This window comes from Halichoerus grypus, chromosome 12, assembly GCF_964656455.1.
Source record: "Halichoerus grypus chromosome 12, mHalGry1.hap1.1, whole genome shotgun sequence".
Classification (NCBI taxonomy): Eukaryota; Metazoa; Chordata; class Mammalia; order Carnivora; family Phocidae; genus Halichoerus; species Halichoerus grypus.
Genome location: NC_135723.1, coordinates 87293071 through 87316708, shown reverse-complemented (window position 1 = coordinate 87316708; position 23638 = coordinate 87293071). Strand labels below are relative to the sequence as shown.

The window sequence follows — 23638 nt, the reverse complement described above, 5'->3', positions numbered from 1 at the left end:
TATTAAGGAAATTCAGGGAACCAAAATAGAGAATAAAAGGGATATAAAGTAAGAAGTACAAAGACCAAAGAGAAAGTAGTAGAAACGGAAGACAGGCAAAGAAAAAGGTCACATATTAGAAGAAAAACAAACAATACATTACTTAAAATTATAAAGAAAAAAAGTCTTGAATCTACAAAATGAAAGAGCCCATTGGGTATCTGGGAAAATTAGCCATCCAAAAAACAAACAAACTCCAGGGCATTTCCTACTACAACTGTTAAGTTTCTAAGTTAAAAAGTCATCAAGGTCTACAGGATCACAATTTACAAGGGCAAACAAGGCAAACTGATGCAGCCACTCTGGAAAACAGCATGGAGATTCCTCAAAAGTTAAAAATAGAAATACCCATGACCCAGCAATTGCACTACTAGGTATTTATCCAAAGGATAAAAGAATAGTGATTCAAAGGGACACATGAACCCCAATGTTTAGAACAGAGATATCCACAACTGCCAAAAAATGGAAAGAGCCCAGATGTCCATCAAGAGATGAATGGATAAGAAGATGTGATATATATACAGAATGGAATATTACTCTGCCATCAAAAAGAATGAAATCGTGCCATTTGCAATGACATGGATGGAACTAGAGGGTATTATGCTAAGCAAAATAAGTCAGAAAAAGACAAATACCATATGATTTCACTCATATGTGGGATTTAAGAAACAAAACAGATGAACATAGGAGAAAGGAAGGAAAAATAAAATAAGGCGAAATCAGAGAGAGAGGCAAACCATAAGAGACTTTTTTTTTTTTAAGATTTTATTTACTCATTTGAGAGAGAGCAAGCAGGCACAAGCAGGTGGAGTGGCAGAAAGAGAGGAAGAAGCAGGCTCTCCACTGAGCAGGGAGCCCGATAATGGAGCTCGATCCCAGGACCCCAGGATTATGACCTGAGCCAAAGGCAGACACTTAAGGAACTGAGCCACTCAGGCGCCCCAAGAGAATCTTAACTATAGGGAACAAAGTGAGGGTTGCTGGAGGGGAGGTGGGTGGGGGATGGGCTAAATGGGTGATGGGCATTAAGGAGGACACTTGTAATGAGCATTGGGTATTATATGCAATTGATGAATCACTAAATTCCACCAAGAACCTAATAATAAACTATAAGTTAACCAACTTGAATGTAAATAAAATTTTTAATTAAAAAAGTAAAAGAATTTTCATAAAACACACAAAGGAAGACAATAATGAAATAGCATTTTATAAAAAAAAAAGAAAATCAGGAAGTAAAAATTGTAAACTAAGGAATTTATACCCATCTAAACTGTCCTTTAAGTACCAAGACTATAGGAAAAGAAAAGAAAAAAGAGAAAAAAAGCACCTATTAAAGGAATTCTGCACCCATGAGCCCTTTCTTAAGGAACCTTTTGATAAGCCAAGAGATGAGTGGAAAAACTTCAGCAAAAAATACTGATGATGAGCATTTAAAAAATTTAAGTGTAGATTTAAGACAAAATCACAAGTGGCAGGTGTGGATGGAAGACAGCTAACACAAGAACGTTATAAAAAATAAAAAGTAAAAAACACAACTAAAAACTGGCAGAAAAGAAAGGAAAATGAAGTCATGTTGTTACTTAGGCAAAAGATGGGGATTAAAGGATATCCACAAAAACAGAAATGTGAGAGTGAAAGATTAAAGCATTAAAAAGGGACTAAGAGCATTTTTCTAAGTTTTTAAATACATTAAAAAGACAATTGCTAGGGGAAAAAAACACCTCTTAAACAACAACAAAAAAAATTGTTTAAATTAAGCAGCAAAGAATTAGTATCTCAGAGAAAAAGAAACACAGCAAATTATTTATAAAATACTATGACAGAGCTAAGACAAAACATTAGTCTTATCAATATACATCAATGGATCATACTCACCTATTATAAGAATAGGATTTTCAATTTGCGTCACAAAGCAAGGCCCAACAATATGCTATACACAGATCTCAAAACCAGTAATTTAGAAAGGCTAGAAATATAGAATGAAGATGCCAATCAAAAAGCATTAACCATGATGACGAAGGGCATCTTTTAATACCGCACACCACAATTTGCAATAAGGCTACAACACTTACAAATATTTATATACCAAATTAAACAGCAGCCACCATTTTGAAACAAAAACTACAAGGGAGGTAGAGACACAGGAAAGCCCACTAATAGAAAACTTGAATACATCACACAAAACAAAAAAAAAAAAAAAGAAGGAGATCAAAGACCTAAACAATAAATACGGCAGATCTTATGGATATATATCAACTCTACACCTGATAACTAAGAATGTACCTTTTACTCAAGTACCCATGGGACATTCACACTGATCATGTATCAGGTCATGATCTCAGGGTCATAAGATCAAACCCTGCACTGGACTCCACTGAAGACTCTCTCTCTCTCTCTCCCTCTGCATGTCCCCACCCTGGGCTTTCTCACTTAAAAAAATAATAAAGAAATAAAAATAAATAAATAAAAAGCTACTTGGCAAGTGAAGTTTAAAATGCGCAACATTCCTATACATATATAACACACATGGCACCCTAAGAATAGGGCTTCCTCACTTTGGAGGCATCATGGCACATAGAGAAAATAATAGTACTTACCCAGCACAACGAGGATAAATGGAGGTGGCTGCATGTAGCTAAGAGAACTTGCCTAGAGATTCCGACTGCCTCAAGACCCAACTGGCTACCACAAAGGCTGAAGGGTTGAGTATTTCAGATATATCTACAACCCATTCCCAAGAGATCAGTGTCTGGGAAACTGTCCTACAGAAATACATACAAAAATACTCACTGCTATAAGGTTCCTAATAATGAAAAACTGCAAACTTATAACTTGTCTATCTATAGAAGAATGGATAAATTGTGATTATATAATAAAATACTATACAGTAGTTAAAACTAATAAACTAGAGCTACATTGTAACGTAAGAAAATCCAAAAAATACCATGTTGAGTTCAAAACCCAAGTAGTAGAATGATACGTATCATACTATACAATTATAAGTCAATGAAATTATATCATTAAAATCAAGTAAATAGGTAAATTAAGCTATACAATTTACTTATGCCCTAAAATACTCAAAATAACATGCTTTGTATATAATAAACAAACATACACAATATTATAACATTTACATACAAATATATGCATATATAAATATGTAAATTATATGTATTGTTTCTATATTTACAAATACACAACATATATACATACATAGACACAGTAAAAGTATGAAAACACACAGGAAAAAGATATGGAACAATTTCAAAATAGTTATCAATAGGGTAGAAGAGAGAGGAAAGGAAGAATTCATGCATTCATAGGGGGCTTCAATTGTACCCGTAAATTTTTTTTAAAGAATCTGAATCAAATATGGAAAAATATTAAGATTTATTAATATTAAAGTACATAATGATGGTTATATTCATCTCCAATATATGAATATAATATTCATATTTAATAAATGTATTTTAACTAACAAACTCTGGCCTTGCTTTATTTTTACATTTATAAACATCTGAACCATTAATTCCATTTTGACTCCCCTGTATACAGTCCTCAGCTCTACTTATGATTAATCATAGAAATCAACCAAGATACTTAACAGCAAAAGAAGGATACTTTTCGGAACAAGTGATTTAAAATGCCAAGGGAGGCCCCAACCTCAGGACAGAAGTACCTCAAAAGGCATCACCTTGTTTTGGAGAACTTTCACTATTCTAGACATGTGAGTTGCAAGAAGAAAAATTTCATCTCCTTTTATGTTAGGATTCATAGCTCCCACTCCATGTAGAGAGAATTTAAATATCAAATCCTAAATTTTTAAGAAAAGTATCAAGTCCCAGAACAAGACTTTATGAAATAAAATGCACATGAGAAAACAGCAGCAAAAGAAAAAAAAATCATTTAATTTGTGCTCTCTTTAGGTTTTATTGCTTAACCTATGCTGGTACCAAAAAGAAAGGAAGTAAGAAGTCCAGTTTCATTATAGTTATATTCACAGCAATCCCAGCAGGAGCATGCATAAAATGAATACAGAAGCCACAAATGAAATGCTTGTGTACCCCAGGAGTAATTGCTCAGTCAAAACGTTCCAAAGGCAGCTTGCCAAATGAAAGGACATACTGGGAATCCAAAAGCTTAAACCAACATTTTACTACAATTATTGGCTTTTCTCCACACTTCTCCCATCCTTTTACCTAAGTTATAGTTGAATTACTACATCTAAATTAGACATTAGTTTCCTGTACATTACAAAATACTATGACTGATGAGAAATAGGAGAAAGGCTGGCAAAATACATCTCTTACTTATTTAGAGTGGGAACAGCATGAGGCTACCTTCCAGCAATCACCATCTGGTGGACCTGGACTGATCACTCAACCTCTGTGGATGGAATATATTTATAAAGTGAGTTTTAAAAATAATACCTGATTAACTAGAGTATATAAGCAATATTTCGTATATTTACTACACAAACTGCCTATTCATGTTTATGCCTATTTTTTAGTAGTTTACATTTGCATATTTTTGCTTATTAACTTGTTTTATTGATTTACAGGGGTTCTTTATATATTCTGGATACTTAACCTCTGTTGGATAAATGCCAGTCTTGCCATGTATATGGACTCTTCTGTAAACTGCCCATCATTTGTCCAGTTCTTTAAGATGCCATTTCTTTTCCTCACTAATGTGTAGGAAAGCTAAATGGATGCTAATCATTTTTCTCTTAATGGGTTTCTTGCTTCTGCCAACCTGTGCCTTGATTTTAAATTTTGTAATTAAATATTTTTTAATTGGATGCTGCATACACATCTATAGTTCTGTACTTTTATAACTTAAGTATTTAACAGACTGAAATGGGATAGATATAAAAATAATCATCATGATAATGACAATAGTACCTGCCATAACTACCTCATAGGACTGCTGCCATCAGTTGAATGATGGAACATGTCTTGCAAACCATAACATGTAAACTAGAATAGAAAATCTCACAGAAAAGTCACTCACACCTCTACCTGTAAAGAAGACATTTGAAAAATGACTCATTTGCAAACAATCAAAATGCTTATTTAATTAATAATAATCTGAACGTCCTCAGGAATCACCTCCAACCTAAATTTATGGCACCCTAATGAGAGATCTGTTCTATCTGGGGATTCCCTATTTGAACTTTCTCTATAAAAATGTCACTTCTAATGGATTACACCCTCCATCCTACTATTTCACAAGATGAGAGGGGAGTTTTAAAAGCCTATGTTAAATTCCTGCTGAAAATGACTATTACTTTCAAGGCTGACTTGCAGGGCACTTCACAAAAACACTCTTAGGACTTACTGTTCATTAAGAATAAGAAAATATCTGCCCTTTATTTATAGGGTATTTCATCAGCCTCACTTTTATACGTACTTAGTGACATTTTATGCAGTTCTCTACATAATTTACATCTTCCTCATTTACACAACCCCCTTTAATAATGTGACCCAGATTAATATAGTTCTTAAGACTGGAACTGCAATGATTTAAAAAGACTTCACACATAATTTCAAGAAAGTCAAAATTTTATATATTGGCTCCTCAAGATAACTCAAGTCAGAAAATAGGCACTGCAGAATATGGTAAGCAGAATGACGGTCCCCAAAAGACATCCATGTCCTAATCCCCAGACTCTGTGAATATGTCACATGTCAAAGGAGACTTCACAGATGTGATTAAGGTTAAGAACCTTAAACTGGCAGAGTATCCTGAATTACCCAGGTGGAATCAATCTAATCACATGAGTCCTTAAATGAGGAAGGAGGCGGCAGAAGGGTGGGTCAGAGAGATGTGACCGGAAGGATGTGACACACTGTCACTGGTTTTGAAGACAGAGGAAGAGGGCAACAATCTGGAAAAGTAGCAGCCCCTAGGAGCTGTGAAAGGCAAGGAAATGAACTCTCCTGTAGAACCTCCAGAAGGAACACGGCCATGCCAACACCTTGATTTTAGCCCAATCAGACCCATACTGGACTTCTACCCTACAAAACTGTAAGATGATAAATTTACATTGTCACAATTTGTTGTGGCAACAAGAGAAAACTAATAACCCAGAGCATATCTAGCTTTTTTGCAGGAAAAAAAAAAAAAAAACTGGTTAGAAGAGTACATTCTGGAACCCAGCTCCTTACTTGAAATGACAGCTCTACTCCTTGTCAGCTGTGTCAACTTAAACCAGTTATTAACCCCCCTAGGCCCCGGCTTTCTCATCTGTAAAATGGAGCTATTAGAATAGTACCTACCTACAAAGATTGTTAAAGGACTGAGCTAATTCATGCGAAGCACTTAAAATACTGTTTTACATATGGTAGGCACAAAACACACCTTACCTACTGCATTTCAATCGGTAATATTTCAACCATCTCTTTTGGTCACCCACAGAAAAATCACGAGATCAACAGCCTTAAACAGTCAAAGAAATGAGCCCTTCTAAAAAGAAAGGTTTGTAGCTTATGTACAAGCAGTCCCCACGATGGTCCCACCTCTACTCAACTATCACGCGGCTCTTCAAGAGTCATCCCCAATAATGAAGGAACAGACTGCCGAAGGCAAAGTGTCACCGTGAACTCCACGAAGTGAGAAATGCTAACTACAGGGCCTGACAGAAGTGCCCATCAAAGAGTAAGCTGTCTTATTAAAAATAATAGATGTAGCAAAATTAGTTTCTACTGAAATTTGCCATAATTGGCATTTTTTCAACTTACTTGGCATTTACACAGTGCTTTTCATTTGCAAAACGCCTGCCCTATCATTTCTTCATAAACAATTAAAATTTTTATTTCACTTGGCCATTGACTCGGCAACATTTACTTAAATTGCTATAACAAAGGTAAGCAATGATGGCTCATGCTATAAAATCACGAAGATATAACAATTGATAATTTCTCCTGGAGGAAAAGGTGAATTACAAAGCATAAATATAAATGGTGTTTCATACTTCCACACTCTACAACAGCTCGAAGAAGTGTCGAAACTCAAAGAATCACAACACTACGTCAGCAAGGAGAAAGCAAACTTTTTAGCTCCAGGAAGAGGCTTGAGTACAAACCTTGTAAAGTGTCATAATAAACATAAGTGTTCTGAGTATTTTGTTTTTGTGGGGTTTTTTGAATCATTAAATAGACTAACAATAAAATCTATTACAAAATAATTTCTACACTTTTCCTATAGTAAAAGCAATAAACCTCAAGATTCCAAGCCTAAGTAACCCTTAAACTTAATTAAATGATATTATAAAATAATTAAATATGCCTCAGCAACAACAATATATAGTGAGGCTCTCAAAAGAAACACTTTCAACTAGGTACACAAAATGTATTGATTGGCTCCAAATTATTTTTCTACCTTTCCACTTTTTCATTATTTCAAGCTCTACAGGACTATAGAACTAGAAAAGAACTGTAAGAACTAATTTATACCTGTGAAGCCAACGATAATCAACATTACTCATTCCTTAAAAGGTACTGAGGACTTTAGCTGTGACACAAAGGCACCTATGGGACCTCTCAGGAAAAACATCCCATCGCCTTCTCCTCAACCCAGCGCTGCAAAAGTTGAAGGCTCTTTGCAGAGGCCCAGAGACAATCTGAGCCAAGTTCAGCTGAACCCTCTGACAGCCAGTCTGAGCCATTCCTGAAGAAATCCCCTAAATCTGCGTTCAGATTCAAAGCATACCCTCCCTCTCCAACTTTAAATATAGGCCAAAATGGCTCTTATTCAACAGAACAGTATGTAGCCCAAGAAGAAACATGGCTAGTTTGTGGATATAACCTCAAAGTACATTGTATGTGTGCATGTGCACACCCACATGCGGGCACATGTGTAAGTGGGGAAGGCGCTGGAAGATACAAGGTATCCGTGTAGAGGACACAGGATCTAGAGCACACACTCAGAAGCTCTCAAGCACCAGACAGAGCATGTAACATGTACCGCAGCTACAGAAACAAGAGAGGTTATTGGGGGGGGGGGGGGGGGGAGACTCTCTGCATCAAAAAGCATTCAAATTCAACTTCAGAAAAACCAACAGTTCTGATCAAATAAAGCGTAACTACATCTGGATTCAGGAGGCAGGCCAGATTCAGCTGCCAGTTTAAAAGCTGATAATGCAACAGGCCCAACCAGTCATCTTCTATCTTACTCCCTCTGAGGGTGGCACAGAGCTCATCAGAGGCTCCAAGGCACTAACCTCAGGACCTCCCAGCCCTGACCCCCCAGATTTCCCCAGGTCTTTGCTGAGGAACTACAACATTATGAAAAGAAGGTGAGTGGCTAAAGAATTAAATACTTACCACTTGAGCTTCCAGGAGTAGAAAACTGAGAGGTATCAAGGAATTTTCGAGGAGTTGGAAGGTTTGTAACATCAATCAGAGGAACAGGAGAAGCATCTTTTATAAGGGAGCTGAAAGGGAAAGGTAGGTAGTTACCACTTTCCTCAAAACCAGCTGAAGTCCCACTACCTGCCCATCCCTTATCACTTTGGCTTTGGCATGAGCCCTTTGTACACTGTGATTGCAAGTGTTTTCCAAGTATATTTCCAGTGGTGACTGTACAGAGAGGGGTACAAAGATGCAGCCTAAGGGTTCCAAGTTTTCAAATTTTTATCTTTATTTCAATGCTAGCTGGGTCTAAAAACATCACTGTAAATAGATCCTGGATCATCCGGAAGACTACCTTGCCACCAAATTATGCCACGCAATTTCAGTACCCTCCTCTGTTCCTATGTTAAAATTAATTTATCAGCAAAGAAAGATCAAATGTCACCATATCATGATAACTGAAAGAAGGTTTAAGTAGTTAAGCCTTGTTTAGCTTGTGTTTTTCAAGCTGGAGTTTTTGATATAGTCTGGGAGTTCACTACATTTAGTTTTCTTTAAAAGAGGTTCATAAATTTCACCAAGTTGAGAATCATGACAATAAAAGATGACTTAAGGAACTCAAACAGGTTAATTCAGTATTTGATTACCCATTTCACCTTTTCCATAAAGGTATCTCATCTTAATGATTAACTTTATCATCTCCAGAATAAACACATTAATTTTAAATGGCACAAAGACTATATAAAAAAACAATTAAATTTTCAAGTTAATTCGCATTTATAGCCATCTGTTAAGTGAAAGAAGTAGGCAATTCCAAGGCAAGTCACACTTATGCTCTACTCTCAAGAAACTGAATCATCTACGGGGTGCCTGGCTGGCTCAGTCGGAAGAGCATGGGACTCTTGATCTTGGGGCCAAAAGTTCGAGCCTCATGTCAGGTATAGAGATTACTAAAAAAAAATAAACTTAGAAAAGGAAGAAAGAAACAAACAAAATCATCTAATCACATTGCGTCTAAAACAGAAAAGCTTCTCTAAGTTCCAAGGGTAGACTGGTCAAAGCCATAGTTCTCACCTCTTCCCAGTCCCACCACCATCATTAGCAGCAGTGGCTGACCACAGATGCAATTCTCACAGTGGGTTATAAAGGGAGGGCAGGCACAGTGGGGGAAGCGGGGACAAGACTACACCTTAAGGAAAGATTTCTCCAAATGGGAAAGACGTGTGCACTGTGAACATCTGCATCCACACATCCCACAGTGACATACCCCATCTCCCTTCCACCACTCCTTTTGGATCCACAGTGCTAGGTACGTGTGTATTTTTAACCTAATAAACGTATGCATGTTCTTTCAGAAAACTGAAAAAGAAACTTAGGTGAAAGGCAAAATCATCAATTAAGGTTTTTTTTTTTTTTTACATGAAGCAGAGTTTATTTGCATATCGAATGTTTACATTTAGAAAATTTCAAAATGCCAGAAAACAATCCTTTTAGCCTCATTCCTTCCTAAGTCTGCCTTCTGGACCAGTCTTTCCTTCTTCTGCTCTCCACTTCAGCCATCGTTGAACCCAAAAACCTTTCCAGCCCAGCTTCCACTGCGAACCGGGACTGAACTTCTAGCCACGGATGATTTGCTCCCTTTGCCTCTGGAAACATTAGGTTTGTGGCAGCCTCTGGATAACATATGTCGGTGCTTGCTGTGAACTGGATGCTTTTCTCAGTGGTGGCAAAATTGAGGTTTATTTTTATCAAGTACCAATAACATGTGAGCTACTGTCCCAGGCCTTGAGGATAACGGACAGTTACTAAGGTCCCCCTTCTCACTCACTACAGGGAAGAAGGAATCACGACTCAAACAAGTCTGCAGCATCGAAGTGTCTGGCACAGCGCTCGTGCCGAGGACCCAAGCATGACTGCGATACGAGCGGAACCAAACAGCCTATTTCCAACTGTTGGAATCACTTGCAGACTCATGCGAAACCTCAAGTATAAGATATAAAAGTAACAAAAATAACACTTACCTGGAATTAAACTGACAGAGTTCCCATAATTCTTTTCTTCCAATATAAGGCTGTTTAGTTCCTATTTACCCATAAACTATCTTAAGAAACAGAGCATTCAAATCCACTGATTTGTCACAATAGTTTGTCTATTGATTTGTCTATAAATCAATAAGATCATAGATTTATCCAGTCATCTTTTGCATATTGACTACTGCTCTCATCTCCGGTTTTCCCTCGACTCCCTCACCTCATCCTCTGACCTGCATGTTAGTCACAACTGCAAAACTGGCTCCATACACCTCTCTAGCCCAGATTCACAAACCCAAAGAGACAGAGGATAATCACGGACGTTTACAGCGCTGCTACTCACTATTAAGAAAAAGTTCAGGGGACGGCGGTGGGGGGATGGGTCAGCCCGGTGATGGGTACTAAGGCGGGCACGTTCTGCACGGAGCACTGGGTGTTATACGCAAACAATGAATCGTGGATCACTCCATCAAAAACTAATGGTGTACTGTATGGTGACTAACATAACATAATAAAAAATTATAAAACAAAAAAAACAGTTCATTTCCATTCTAAATGATAGAGAAAATATAGAGTATGTTTCATAAATATTTCCATAACAAAAATGGAGAAGTTATTTTTAAAGCACTGATAGACGAAGGTATCAATTAACAGGGAAGTTCAGGTGTATATAGGTGCAATTCAGTGTGCCATGCTTACAAATGAAGTCATACAGTGAGTACGTATTTGTGTGCAGTGATATGTGTATTTCTGTGAGTATAATACACACTTCTATAAACACAGATGTGCACAAGCTCCACTTTAGATTGAAACCTACAATTATTTTCTCAATTTTAACCTAAAAGTATGTTTCAGTTAAATACGGGGTGATAAATGTCTTGCCATTTTAACTTTGAAAAACATAACCTACTGACTTTATTACCAGAGCCAGAAGGGCCCTTACACTCCATCAATAAACTTTTAGAAAGTCAATTTACTGCAAGACTATTTTCATAGACTCATCTCTCTAAAATTTTCCCCTGGGCTTCAATTTTCTCCTTTGTGAACACTAACCCAAAGGCAAGTAACTCTGGAAATGACTTTTAGTGTTTCTGTTGTTCTGTTATGAAAGGAATTAGTCTCAAGAGTTCAAGAGAAAGTAGGCACACCCACTCACTTAGTTATGACAGACATGAAGCTCAACAGAAAAGTAGGTGCTCTTACAGAATACTGCATTTAAATAGTGTGTGCGTCCGTTTCCATTTCTGAAGAAATAAAGTTGAGCACGTATGAGTACCTCCAAAGGGTTCTGAATATCTCTGAGGAAGTATTTTTGAAAGCAAAAAATAAAATCAAAATTAGACTGTTCTTATCAAGTTTGTAATTAATTTGAACGCACTGAACTGCTTTATTTTGAAAGAAACATTGGTACAAAGTATTGTTTTTTTAAAATATCTATGATTACAAATTTTTATTTTAAATCCATTTAGTCATTCATAGCTAAGTTGTAAAAGACAGCTGTGACGTACATAAAATACTTCCCGGCATAAGACAGTCCCCCCAAAATTACTAATTGCTTACTGCGATTGAATGTGGTTTGCTATTTACTAACCACAGGGTGGCAGACAGGAAAACTGTAAAGCAAATTATACCAAAAACAACCCCTACCACCATAACCCTAAGGACTTTTTGGCCATTAACCATCCATCTAGTAAAGATCTACCTCTATGCGTTTGACTTCAATAGCCACGAAAGGTTTGGGTTTTGTGGGGGGGTTTTTAAGAAGGGTTAGAAGTACTAACAGCTTATTAAACATCTGCTTTTTAATTAGAACTCATTTCTGTTCCTTCACTTCATATGTCCAAACATAACATAATAAAATAAAATTTAAAATAATAATAATAATATGTCCAAAATTGACAGGGGCAGCTCCCTTGGCTGATTTTATTGTGAAACTAAACCTTGCAGAGGTGAGGTGAACTTTAAGTTGTAAATCTAGTAATGAACAGACTCACCTCTATAACCCCCACAGCTGGCACAGTACCTGGCAAAGAGCAAATGTTCATAGAAGTTTGTTAAATCAAACTGAGCTGAGAAACAGCTGTCAAAGATAATATGCCCTTACTAAGAAAATTTAACTGAATAATGAAACAGGAATGGCTGGCAAAGTAATTCTCTATAGTTCTAAGATCAGCCTGAACATACAGAAAGAAAAATGAATGATTCAGAGGGTCTAAAAGTCAAAAACAGTCATGGTCTCAAATGACAGATCAAGAGTGAAGACATGTAATACAAAATAAAGTGAAACTAAAATCTAGGCAAAGAGGAAAAAAGAAGAGAAAAAGAACTGAAAGATGAAAAGAAAACAGACACAAAAAGAAAAAACTTTAGAAGACAAAATAGGGAACAAATAACACAACAGGGTCAGGGACGATCTTTATGCCCCCGCCCCCAGACAAATACGGACACCAAAATCCACGCGGCTGAAACTTTCTCCTTCATGAGCAAAAGAGCATCCAAGGAAACAAGGTCAAATCAAGTATTAACCCAGGATGCATGAAGTAAAAGGATGAACTTAAAATAACTTTTTATTGATTTTATCAACTTATAAAGGTATTGTAGGTTTTTAAAAAATATTAAGAAAATAAAAATAATCTACTAATATAATTATAACGTAGTGCCTTTCAAAACATTTGACAGAAAAGAGTCTGTCTATCCATCCCTGCCCCCCTACACATACACATACATACAAAAATGTACGCACTTTCTTTTTCAACACTATTTGGATCATCCTATATAGAATTTTAAATCCTAGGTTTTCATTTCAGTAGTAAGCATTTTGCCATTTCATTAAAAATAATCTTCAGGATGGCTCAGTCGGTTAAGCGTCCGACTCTTGGTTTCAACTCAGGTTGTGATCTCAGGGTTGTGAGATTGAGCTCTCCGTCTGGCTCCATGCTTAGTGGGGGATCTGCCTAGAATTTCTCTCGCCCTCTCCCTCTGCCTCTCCCATCCCCCCTCTCTCTAAAATAAATAAATCTTTTTAAAAAATAAAAATAATATTCAAAAGCATCATCAATAATTGTATTACTATTAAAGTAACAATATATGCTCATGATGAATACATTCACAGTCCTAAGTCCTTCTTTCCTATTTCCCACCCACCATTTCCATTTCTCATAGGTAATTCCTTTTATCAGTGTCAGCACTATCCTTCCAGGAATTTTCTATAAACACACAAACATTTATGCCTACATATAAAGGATACATTTTTAAATACATATCCTCTCAATTCTTACACAAGTAGGTTCATCCTGTATATACTGTTTTTCAAGTGGCTTTTTTTGGACCCAAGAATATATATTAGAAATCTTTCCCTATTGGGCGCCTGGGTGGCTCAGATGGCTAAGCATCTGCCTTCAGCTCAGGTCATGATCCCAGGGTCCTGGGATCAAGTCCCTCCATCGAGTCCCTGCTGAGCAGGGAGCCCGCTTCTCCCTCTGCCCTCCCCTGTCTCTTATGAATAAATAAATAAAATCTTAAAAAAAAAAAAAAAAAAAGGCAATATTTCCCTATCAGCACAAAGAGATCTTTCTCTTCCTTTAAGAATTACATACCACGGATATGCCATAATTCATTTAACTATACGCCTCTTGATAAACATCTAAGTCGTGTATTTTTGTTGTTTTATCAACAATGAATATCCTGTTACATATATTTTTATGATACAGTACTATATTTGTAGGATATGGGCCTACAAAGCCTCTTCTACACACATTCTCTTAATTTTTTCTAATGCTAGTTAAGTTTTATCATGTTATTTTTAAACTGAATTAGTATTTTTTGCATATAGTAACAGGTAAGCATCTAAATTTACTTTCTTTAGCCAAATGTCTCAACACCAATTTCTAAATAGCCTTCATTCCCTCTACTTACTTGGATTATTGTTTAAAATTACTGAAGTCCCATATATCCTGCATATGTTTCTAAATTCTGTTTTGCTATAGCAATCTGATTTTCTATTGCATACCTGTACTGTTTCGATTAGTTTTAAAATAGTATTTTAATATTAGATAAGAAAGGCCTTATTATTTTTCTCCAATATTTTTAAATAATTCTTATTCATTTATTCTTCTATGTGAACTACAGATCTGACAATTTCAAAAAACCCAACTGGGCTATAACTGGGACTGATCTCTTTAAGAACATGGAAGGTCTCTCCTCATTTATTTAGGTCTTGTTTCATATCCTCCAAATACCATTTTTATTATTTTTTCCATGTAGCCATGTAACTCTCTCTTATTATATCTACTAGTTGTCTGTTTCTACTTCAAAAATATCTGTTCTTGGGGCGCCTGGGTCACTCAGTCAGTTAAACGTCTGCCTTCGGCTCAGGTCATGATCTCAGGTCCTGGGATCGAGCCCCACATCGGGCTCCCTGCTCACCAGGGGGTCTGCTTCTCCCTCTGCCTCTGCCCCTCCCCTCACTCATGCTGTGCCTCTCTCTCAAACAAATAAATAAAATCTTAAAAAAAAAAATCTATTCTTTTTATGTATGTGCCTTCATGTGATTTTTTTGTTTTCTCCCACAGTAGAAATTTGTTGGGTGTTTGTGTATTTATTTTTGGATACCAACAACTGGAACAGTCTTTGTACTTGGAAAGACCCTCCACTGTCTGGGTCAAAGCAAAAAAGAGGGCCTAACTTCCTACTATAAAAGTTGAAGGAGGCCAGACATGTCTCAGGCTCAACAAACTGGATGCTTCCACCAAGGACTCTGAATCTTGAGGGGATAAGGACAGATGCAGGGACATTTAGAGATCACTGAAAAATCCAGCAACTGCAGGCATGGTGACAGTAGGGCATTGGCCCCCACCTAACACTACCCTCCACTAAGGAACTAACATTCTATCCAGATCCAGTGTTGAAGTTAAGTCTCAGATACATAGCCCAATTTGTGTGCCCGGCAGAAGATTTTCTAGTGCCCATATGCAGAAAAGAGATAGAAACTTCTCTGTCAGGGTCTTGGACTGAATTGAAGCATCATGCACAGAGTTGGCAATTTCTGTCTGAACAGGATAGGACTTCAAAGACTTCATTCCCAGCATGCACTGCTTCCAGGGCTCCTCTTGTCCGTAGCTAGATGAAAAAGTATGAGCACATGCATTTTGGCAGATACTGCTAAAACTACCCTCTGAAAAGATCTTATGGCTATTTTAAAGGCATGTTGGAAAGACTAGGACACGCACAGCTATCTGATACATGTCAATAATGTTAGTATTCTACTGCCTTAACAGTCTTAAGATCTAGTCTTACTCCCTACCAGGTCTAGACTAACCTAATGAATTTCCTGAGTCCACACCCACGCCCTTAAGTAGAGGCCTATGCTACGATCAGCCCAGGGATAAAAGTGTTTTCTCTGAAGCGCTCCTGAACTATTCCAGAATGAACATTGTCTAAAGCTGAACACAACCCTAAGGAACAAAGAATCTTTTAACTTCAGTTCAGACACTTATATTTCTTCATTATGCTGACTGTACTATACAACTTAAGGATCTTTTTCTCTTCCTTCTGAGGTATGCCAGAGTATCTCTGATCCAGTATAAAGGCCCACAGTAGATGTTTCTTATCTTTACATAAAAGGATCATAATAAATGTGCAACGAAGGAATGAAGAAACTTTGGATGTCAGCCTTTCAGAACATGGAGCATTTGCTATTATAAAACCGCCTTATAGTTTCAGGGACAGTATGTTAAAAAGTAAAAAAAAAAAAAAAAAAAAAAAAAAAGCAAGAAGTAAATAAATGGCAACAGTATTTTGGGAAACAAATAATATTCCTTAAAATTCTCCACTGCCACAAGACACTGTAGCTAAGAGCCTCTTTAACTAACCTCACTCTCCCTTTCTCCTTGTTACGCTGCACAACTCGGCTTGTGGATTTGATGTAGAGGTGCCGATGCAGTTCATCTATGAGCACCAAGTGGAGGTTCATCTTCTTACTGTGAAGCTCCAACCTAAGGTCACTCAGTCCTTCCACCTGGAGCAGGGGGCCCTCCAAGGACTCGACTGCTGACACCTGAAAAGGAGAAAAAAAAAAAAAGATTAAGTAGGACAACTACATAACCGAGCAATATTAGAAATAGGAGACTACTTTTATTTGAGACCTTCTTTTATGAGACTTTGTGACTTTAAATAGGAGAGTTTATTTTATAAAAACATATGACCTTATTTTTAAAAGATATGGTCAAAAGAGAGTTTATGAGAACCTTACCAACGTACATCAGACTTTGAAGAGTATAATGTGGATAGGCCTAGTTCTGCCTTTGAAGGGTCTAACATCTAAAGAGAAATAATGCTGAAGAAAACAATCTTGATAAACGTGAAGGCATCTAAAGCACCGTAAAGCTGTACATATTATTTATTCCCCCATACACTGCTTATTAACAGATACAAGTCAAATGACCTTCCCAATTAAACTGTATCATTCATATTCTCACAAGAAGTCCACATACTAATGATTTAAATCAGCTTTTAATCAAATTTAGCTTTTTAAGACTAAGACGAAATAAAAGCACACTACATAAATTTTTAAATAATTCTCATGGTGACCATGAGTCAGAGCTCGGTTAGCCTAAGTCTACCTGCATGTCTACATATAGTTAGATATGCATCTCTCTCGCTCTTTCTTATATACGCATACACAGAGGGAAATGCATGTTTTACATAAATGCTGTAAGGAGAAAATAGCAGCCTTCACCTCTCCTTGGCCTGATCCAGTTCGACAGAAGAAATGGGATATGAATGGTGAACAGGAGATAAACTATGGAGAGGGAAATACTCCTGGTGTAAAGTGCAATTCGGGAGATTTTAAGACAAAAAAGATTGGATGAATAAAAATGGTGTAGGAATGCCTGCAACAAATGAAGATGAAGAATTCAGCGAGCCTGGGACAACTCACTTTGAAAGCAATAACCAAAAAGGAAAAAAAAATTATGTATTACATGATCCCATTTATCCATGTATGTAAAGATTCTATTTGTCTTTCTGTAAAGATATATATATATTTTTTAAAGTAGGCTCCACACTCAGTGTGGAGCCCAACATGGGGCTTGAACTCACATTCCTGAGATCAATACCTGAGCTGAGATCAAGAGATGGATGCCTAACTGAGTCACCCAGGCACCCCAAGACCTATTTTTTTTTTTTTTTAAAGAAAATAACAATGAGAAGAGTATACTCTAGGTACTATTCCTTAGGAGAAAAATAAAAGCAAGAGAGAAATACAAAGAATGTAATAATAATAGCCCTGGTAGTAGTAGTAGTTATAAACAGAAAAGAGGACCAGCTGAACTCAGAGGGAAAAGAGCCCTACCAAGCTCCCCAAAGGGATTCCTGTGCTATGACCATTCCCTACTTAGGTTATACTTGTAAATATTCCTAAAAGGTACAAATAAAGGCAATAACAAATAATACTTCAGGGTAAAAACAATAAATGTAATTAGTGATATAAATATGCTCCTAAAAAGTACGGCATGTATATAAAAGCAATAAATAATAAAAGCCATGAAACATACCAACAATCCAGAGGGTTGACCACAGACCCACACCAGTATACAAGGTCATCTGGGAGCACGTGGACAGTGAATACAGAAAGCCTGCAGCTGCCAAATACAAACTGGCCTTGGACAAGGAGGAAAATGCAATGGCTTACCCACAAACACATCACCTGTTCTGTGATGTGCTATGATCAAATGTCAGTAGCAAATAAGTTTCTTTAAGTTAACCAAGAAAGAATCAAGGCATGAAAAAGTGACAAGCCCTAGGCCAGCTCTGCCCCCTGCAGCCTGCCGGTTCATTTTCATGCTGACTTGCAACTGCCCGTGGGACAAGAGCCCCTGGGCCTCACGCGAGCTGCCAATGATTCCAAATGGAAAAGCAGCCGCACAAAATGACCACTGTGTCCCCAAGGAGGAAAAACAACAACAAATTCATTTACACTTATGCTCTAAAATGGATTTTAACTCAGGTCTCTAACAGAGAAAAGAGGATGCATTAACCTTTAGTGACATCAAGATCCAGAAAATGAAAAATAATTTGGTAAGCCACTGGCCCATCATGTAGCCTTATCCCTTAAGGTAATTAAATCCAGCTGAGATATTTAAGCTTAAAAACCACCCACTGCACATCCACACTCAATTTGTTTGTAGGAATTTGCATGAAGATTTTTAACCCAAACAGTTCATGTTCCAAATACAAAATTATAGGATAATATCAACTTTCAAAGCCACTTAATTTTTTTTTTTTTTTTAAATATAGGTAAAGCACTTACCACAGTGCCTGGCACATTCTGAGTGCTCACTGAAATTAGATTTTTAACAGAATCTGTGGATTTTGATAAAATCTCTGGATTTTATCCACATTATTCTGTGGATAAAGAAACCTCACAAGATGTTATTACTAACATTGCTAACGCTACATTTCCAGTAAAGTGTTGTTTGTTCATAGAACCATTACAACCATTTAGATGACAAACTTTCTGAATATGTTTTCTGGACCCAAAATAGAAGTACAATTAATATATATAATCAAGATTAGTCTTAGAATTTCAAAGACTTGAAGAATTTACCACAGAGAAGACAGCATAGTCTTCTTTTTATATGAAAATACGGTGCTCTAATTTTCTGGCCTTCACTTATTAAAAGCTATAATTATGAAAGCTAGGCAAGGTCATTGTCCTCCCCTCCTCTAATCTTACTAAGTGGTACTAAAACTGATTTTAAGAAAATAGTTGTCAGAAGACGACACACAAATGGCTAACAGACACATGAGAAGATGCTCAACATCCCTCAACGTCAGGGAAATATAAATCAAAACCACAATGAGATACCACCTCACACCAGTCAGAATAGCTAAAATTATCAAGTCAGGAAACGACAGATGTTGGTGAGGATGCAGAGAAAGGGGAACCCTCTTACACTGTTGGTGGGAATGCAAATTGGTGCAGCCACTCTGGAAAACAGTTTGGAGGTTCCTCAAAAAGTTAAAAATAGAACTACCGTAAGACCTAGCAATTGCTACTACTAGGTATTTATCCAAAGGATACAAAAACAATGATCCAAAGGGGCACGTGCACCCCAATGTTTATAGCAGCAATGTCCACAACTGCCAAAAAATGGAAAGAGCCCAGATGTCCACCAACAGATGAATGGATAAAGAAGATGTGGTGCATATATACAATGGAATATTACTCAGCCATCAAAAGAATGAAATATTGCCATTTGCAACGACGTGGATGAAACGAGAGAGTATTATGCTAAGCGAAGTAAGTCAGAGAAAGACAAATACCATATGATTTCACTCATATGTGGAATTTAAGAAACAAAACAGATGAAGATAGGAGAAGGGAAGGAAAAATAAAGGAAGATAAAAACAGGGAGGCAACCCGAAGAGACTCTTCACTAGAGGGAACAAACTAAGGTCGCTGGAGGGGAAGTGGGTGGGGGGATGGGGTAACTGGGTGATGGACACTGGGGAGGACACTTGATGTGATGAGCACTGGGTGTTTTATGCAACTGATGAATCACTAAATTCTACCCCTGAAACTAATAATACACTTTGTTAACTAAATTGAATTTAAATAAAAAAATTTTTTTTTTAAAAAAGTGGTAGCAACATGCTACAACATGGGTAGAACTTGAAAACATTCAGCTAAGTGAAATAAGCCAGACACAAAAGGACAAATACTGTATGATTCCACTTATATCATGTACCTAGAGTAGGCAAATTCATAGAGACAGAAAGTAGAATAGTGGTTTCTGGAAGCTGTGGGGAGGGAGGAAAAGGGGAGTTATTGTTTAACGGGTACACAGTTGCAGTTTGGGACGATGAAAAAGTTCAGAGATGGAAGGTAGTGATGGCTGCACAATGTAAATGTTCTTAATGCCACTGCACTGTACATATCAAAACGTTTAAAATGGGGCTCCTGGCCGGCTTAGTCAGTGGAGCATGCAACTGGATCTCGGGTTTCTAAGTTCAAGCCCCACATGCGGCATAGAGATTACTTAAAGTCTTAAAAAAAATCATTAAATATCCACCTACATTTAGATATACATAACTACTGGTAAAAATACAACTAAAGAGTTGTGTTTTTTTAATGTGGTCATTTTATGAATCATTTCACTGTTTCCTAAATTTAATGTCTACAGAGCACTTTTTAAATACCACTGATGAAACATTAACAAGAATTCAAGAGATGCAGTTGGATTAGACAGCAACAAAATGGTCTAAAATGGTCTCACAGGTGAGTTGCTATAAGAAATTATTAAAACTGGGTTTTTAAGTGTGACGTGTAACATCAAATATATATTATTACAGAACAAGACATACCAGATAAAAAATCAAATAGATAACATGCAATACAGCAGTTCATTGGTAAGTGCTATCTACACCTCTATCACAGATGGAATAACACACACTCATACCCCGAATGATCTCTAGTATGACCCAGAATTCTCAGATAGGCCACACCATCTCTTAAAGGTAGATTAATACATAATGAGCCAATTAAATGATCTGGAAGTTTTCTCACACATATTTTCAAAAATAAAATGATGGGGTTGGGGGAGATACTACAAGCAGGGAATGTTTTCTTACAACTCCTATTACCACCTAATCAAACATTAGTATTCTACTCACCACAGCCGGAAACCGCTTAGATAACAGAACTCCGTTCTAGACTTGAAAAACATGTCCTTTAGGATTATGAAAACAAGCTAGCATTTACAAAATATTTTAATACATGATACTGAACAGGACAGCATGTTTTGCTACTAGAAACCTATCCACTGGAAGAAAACGGAAATCCCTAAAAATGTTTCCATAACTAAGTATGTGAAAGGTACGGTTAAAATGCATATAATCAGGAATTACCTGGTATTGCAAAAAAGTTTACGTTAAGCTGAGAGCTAAGTTTACAACAAAGGCCATCTTTGTGATTACGAACTATAGGAGCCTTAAATTTTCTTTCCCAAATGTCTATTTTTTCACTTTCATTCTAGTTTAAAGTACGAAATTATTGTTTCATAGTTAGGTGTTTGTCTTCTGCTAATCTCACTCAAGTTGAAGAGGTAAAAAGATCTAGTTTTGTGCTTTAACATGAACTAATAGAAATGTTTTGGAGGAACACCAAAGTTGGCCATTCTCGACAGCTGTTTCATTGAAGAGATACTAGAAAAGAAACTACTGATCTTTTATTATTATTATTATTATTTTAGTTGGGGGAGGGGAGAGACACAACGGTAACTGACATTAGTAACCGTTTCTAACTAAACCATCTGCTAGCTAAGGAAAATGCTTATTTCGGCAATCACGTTCCCCTAAAGAAAGCAAATGTGTTGCCACTGTTGAGTCCAAAATAAGTATTTCCTTCAGGACTCCAATAATTACATGGTTCCAAAATGTTTTATCACTTTTCAATAGATCTGTATGTCTCCCTTAAGGAACTGTTTTTCTAGGGAGACAACATAACCATTCTGAAAATGTTGCCTTGGCTCAACTTACAGATGCAGTAACAGTAAAAAGATATGAAATTAGGCTATTCCAGAGAATGGATACCTTCTCCCTTCCTATACTTAGGTAAGTAAGTAAATTTTTGCAACAGTCTCAACTAAGAATACCAGAAACCTTTGGCTATGAACAAAAGAAGCGGGCCTTGGAATCTGACATTGACTTAGTGCCCAGGCCAGTAGGCAGCTGCCACCGGGGCCCCGAACTGCTAGAAGACAAACTCTGGTGGCTCCACAAGACAGCCTCCACCCAAAAGTCTCCACATTCAGGCTCAGGGAGTCCTAGACGGACACACGAAGTCTCCTGATTGCAGAATGAGCCATACCCACCTTTACACAAGCACTGAAGATGTTTATCACCAAGAATCCCAGATCAATCACTTACCAAACATTTCCATTTTGCTACACCCCATTGCCCAAGCAGAAATTTGGCTATCAGACAGGAATTTTTAAAAAACCAAAAACCAAAAAAACCAACAATAACTAAACGCAGCTTTAAACCCTCGCCAAAACAAAAACACAGTATCTTTCATATATTAGTTTGGAATTTGAACCGTAGGAAACTGTTTCTACAAGTCAAAAATGACCCAGTATTGGCTGTTTCATAGGGTTTATTCTGTTAGTTTTAGGAGATCTAAAAGCTTTGATGCATCTAGGACATCACAGGGCTGTTTGTGGAGCACTGTGGCCTTTAGAATAGAACCCTATGTATTCAGTCGCATCACAGAAGCTAGGAAAAATGTGTGTGTGTGTGTGTGTACGCGCGCGCGCACACACACACACACACACACACACATACATATGACATAAAACCACAAACATGTGACCCCAAAGGATTTTGTTGAACAAAATCCTCTTAAATATAAACTGAAAGCAACCTCCACTCGACCTGTGTTTGTAACAGGACACCAGACACCACAGGGGACATATGCAGAGGATGGCTTAGACTCCTCTTCATACAAAAAGGTTGGGGGAAATGGGAGGAGAGGGACATTAGAAGGCAGAGTGTGGGGCATACAAAGCAGAATGAGGGAATCCATTCAAGGCCCAGGACTATAGTGGAGGTTTAGAGGAGTCTTAGGGGATCTATAAGAAAAACAGAATCCCTGATCCCAGCTTTCCTGGAGATTTGGCTCCCTATGGTTCTGTTTTGCCATTGACTGCAGGCCTCCAGGCTACTGACAGCTTGGAACTTAGGACAGACTTCCCAAGAAAGCTGCAGCACACGGCAAGGCCAAGAGCCTGGAGCAAGAACACTTTTTTCCACCCTAACTCCTCAGCCTGCAGCCAATCCACAGTGATCAAATCAGGCAATCAAAAATGCCCATTCTTACAGTCAGTTTGCTAACAGAATATTGATCAGCCCCATTCAGGTGCCCTTGCTCCCTCTGGAAACCCAATACCTATAATGCAGACTCAGCATGCTCTCACCATTAAAAACAGGATGCTGTCTACTGCCATTCCCTTTCATTACTGCCAGGGTTATTACATGTTTTTATTTAATAAACCTTCATCAGTTCAAATGAAGGGCTGTTATTAGTTGTGCTAACAACCAAATGATAATGCTCCAGAGAGGTATCAGTGCTTGTTGGTGCATTAGCAAAGAGAGGAGAAGGGCTGAGGTCAAGCATGTGTCAATGTAAATGAGGCAATATTAGGTAGAAAAGGCTTA

The 23638-nt window shown here is 37.3% G+C and overlaps 1 protein-coding gene across 3 annotated transcripts in view; it reads right to left on the bottom strand.

Annotated features, from left to right (window-relative positions):
- EXOC4 (exocyst complex component 4) overlaps nucleotides 1-23638 on the bottom strand; it is a 729394-nt gene that overhangs the window by 662771 nt on the left and 42985 nt on the right. For all 3 annotated transcript variants that reach the window (XM_036091687.2, XM_078059577.1, XM_078059578.1), the window contains exons 4-5: nucleotides 16294-16478; nucleotides 8367-8476 (exon numbers count right to left, since the gene is read on the bottom strand). In XM_036091687.2, the coding sequence (XP_035947580.2) occupies nucleotides 8367-8476; nucleotides 16294-16478 (295 nt within the window). The remainder of the gene's footprint in view (nucleotides 1-8366; nucleotides 8477-16293; nucleotides 16479-23638) is intronic.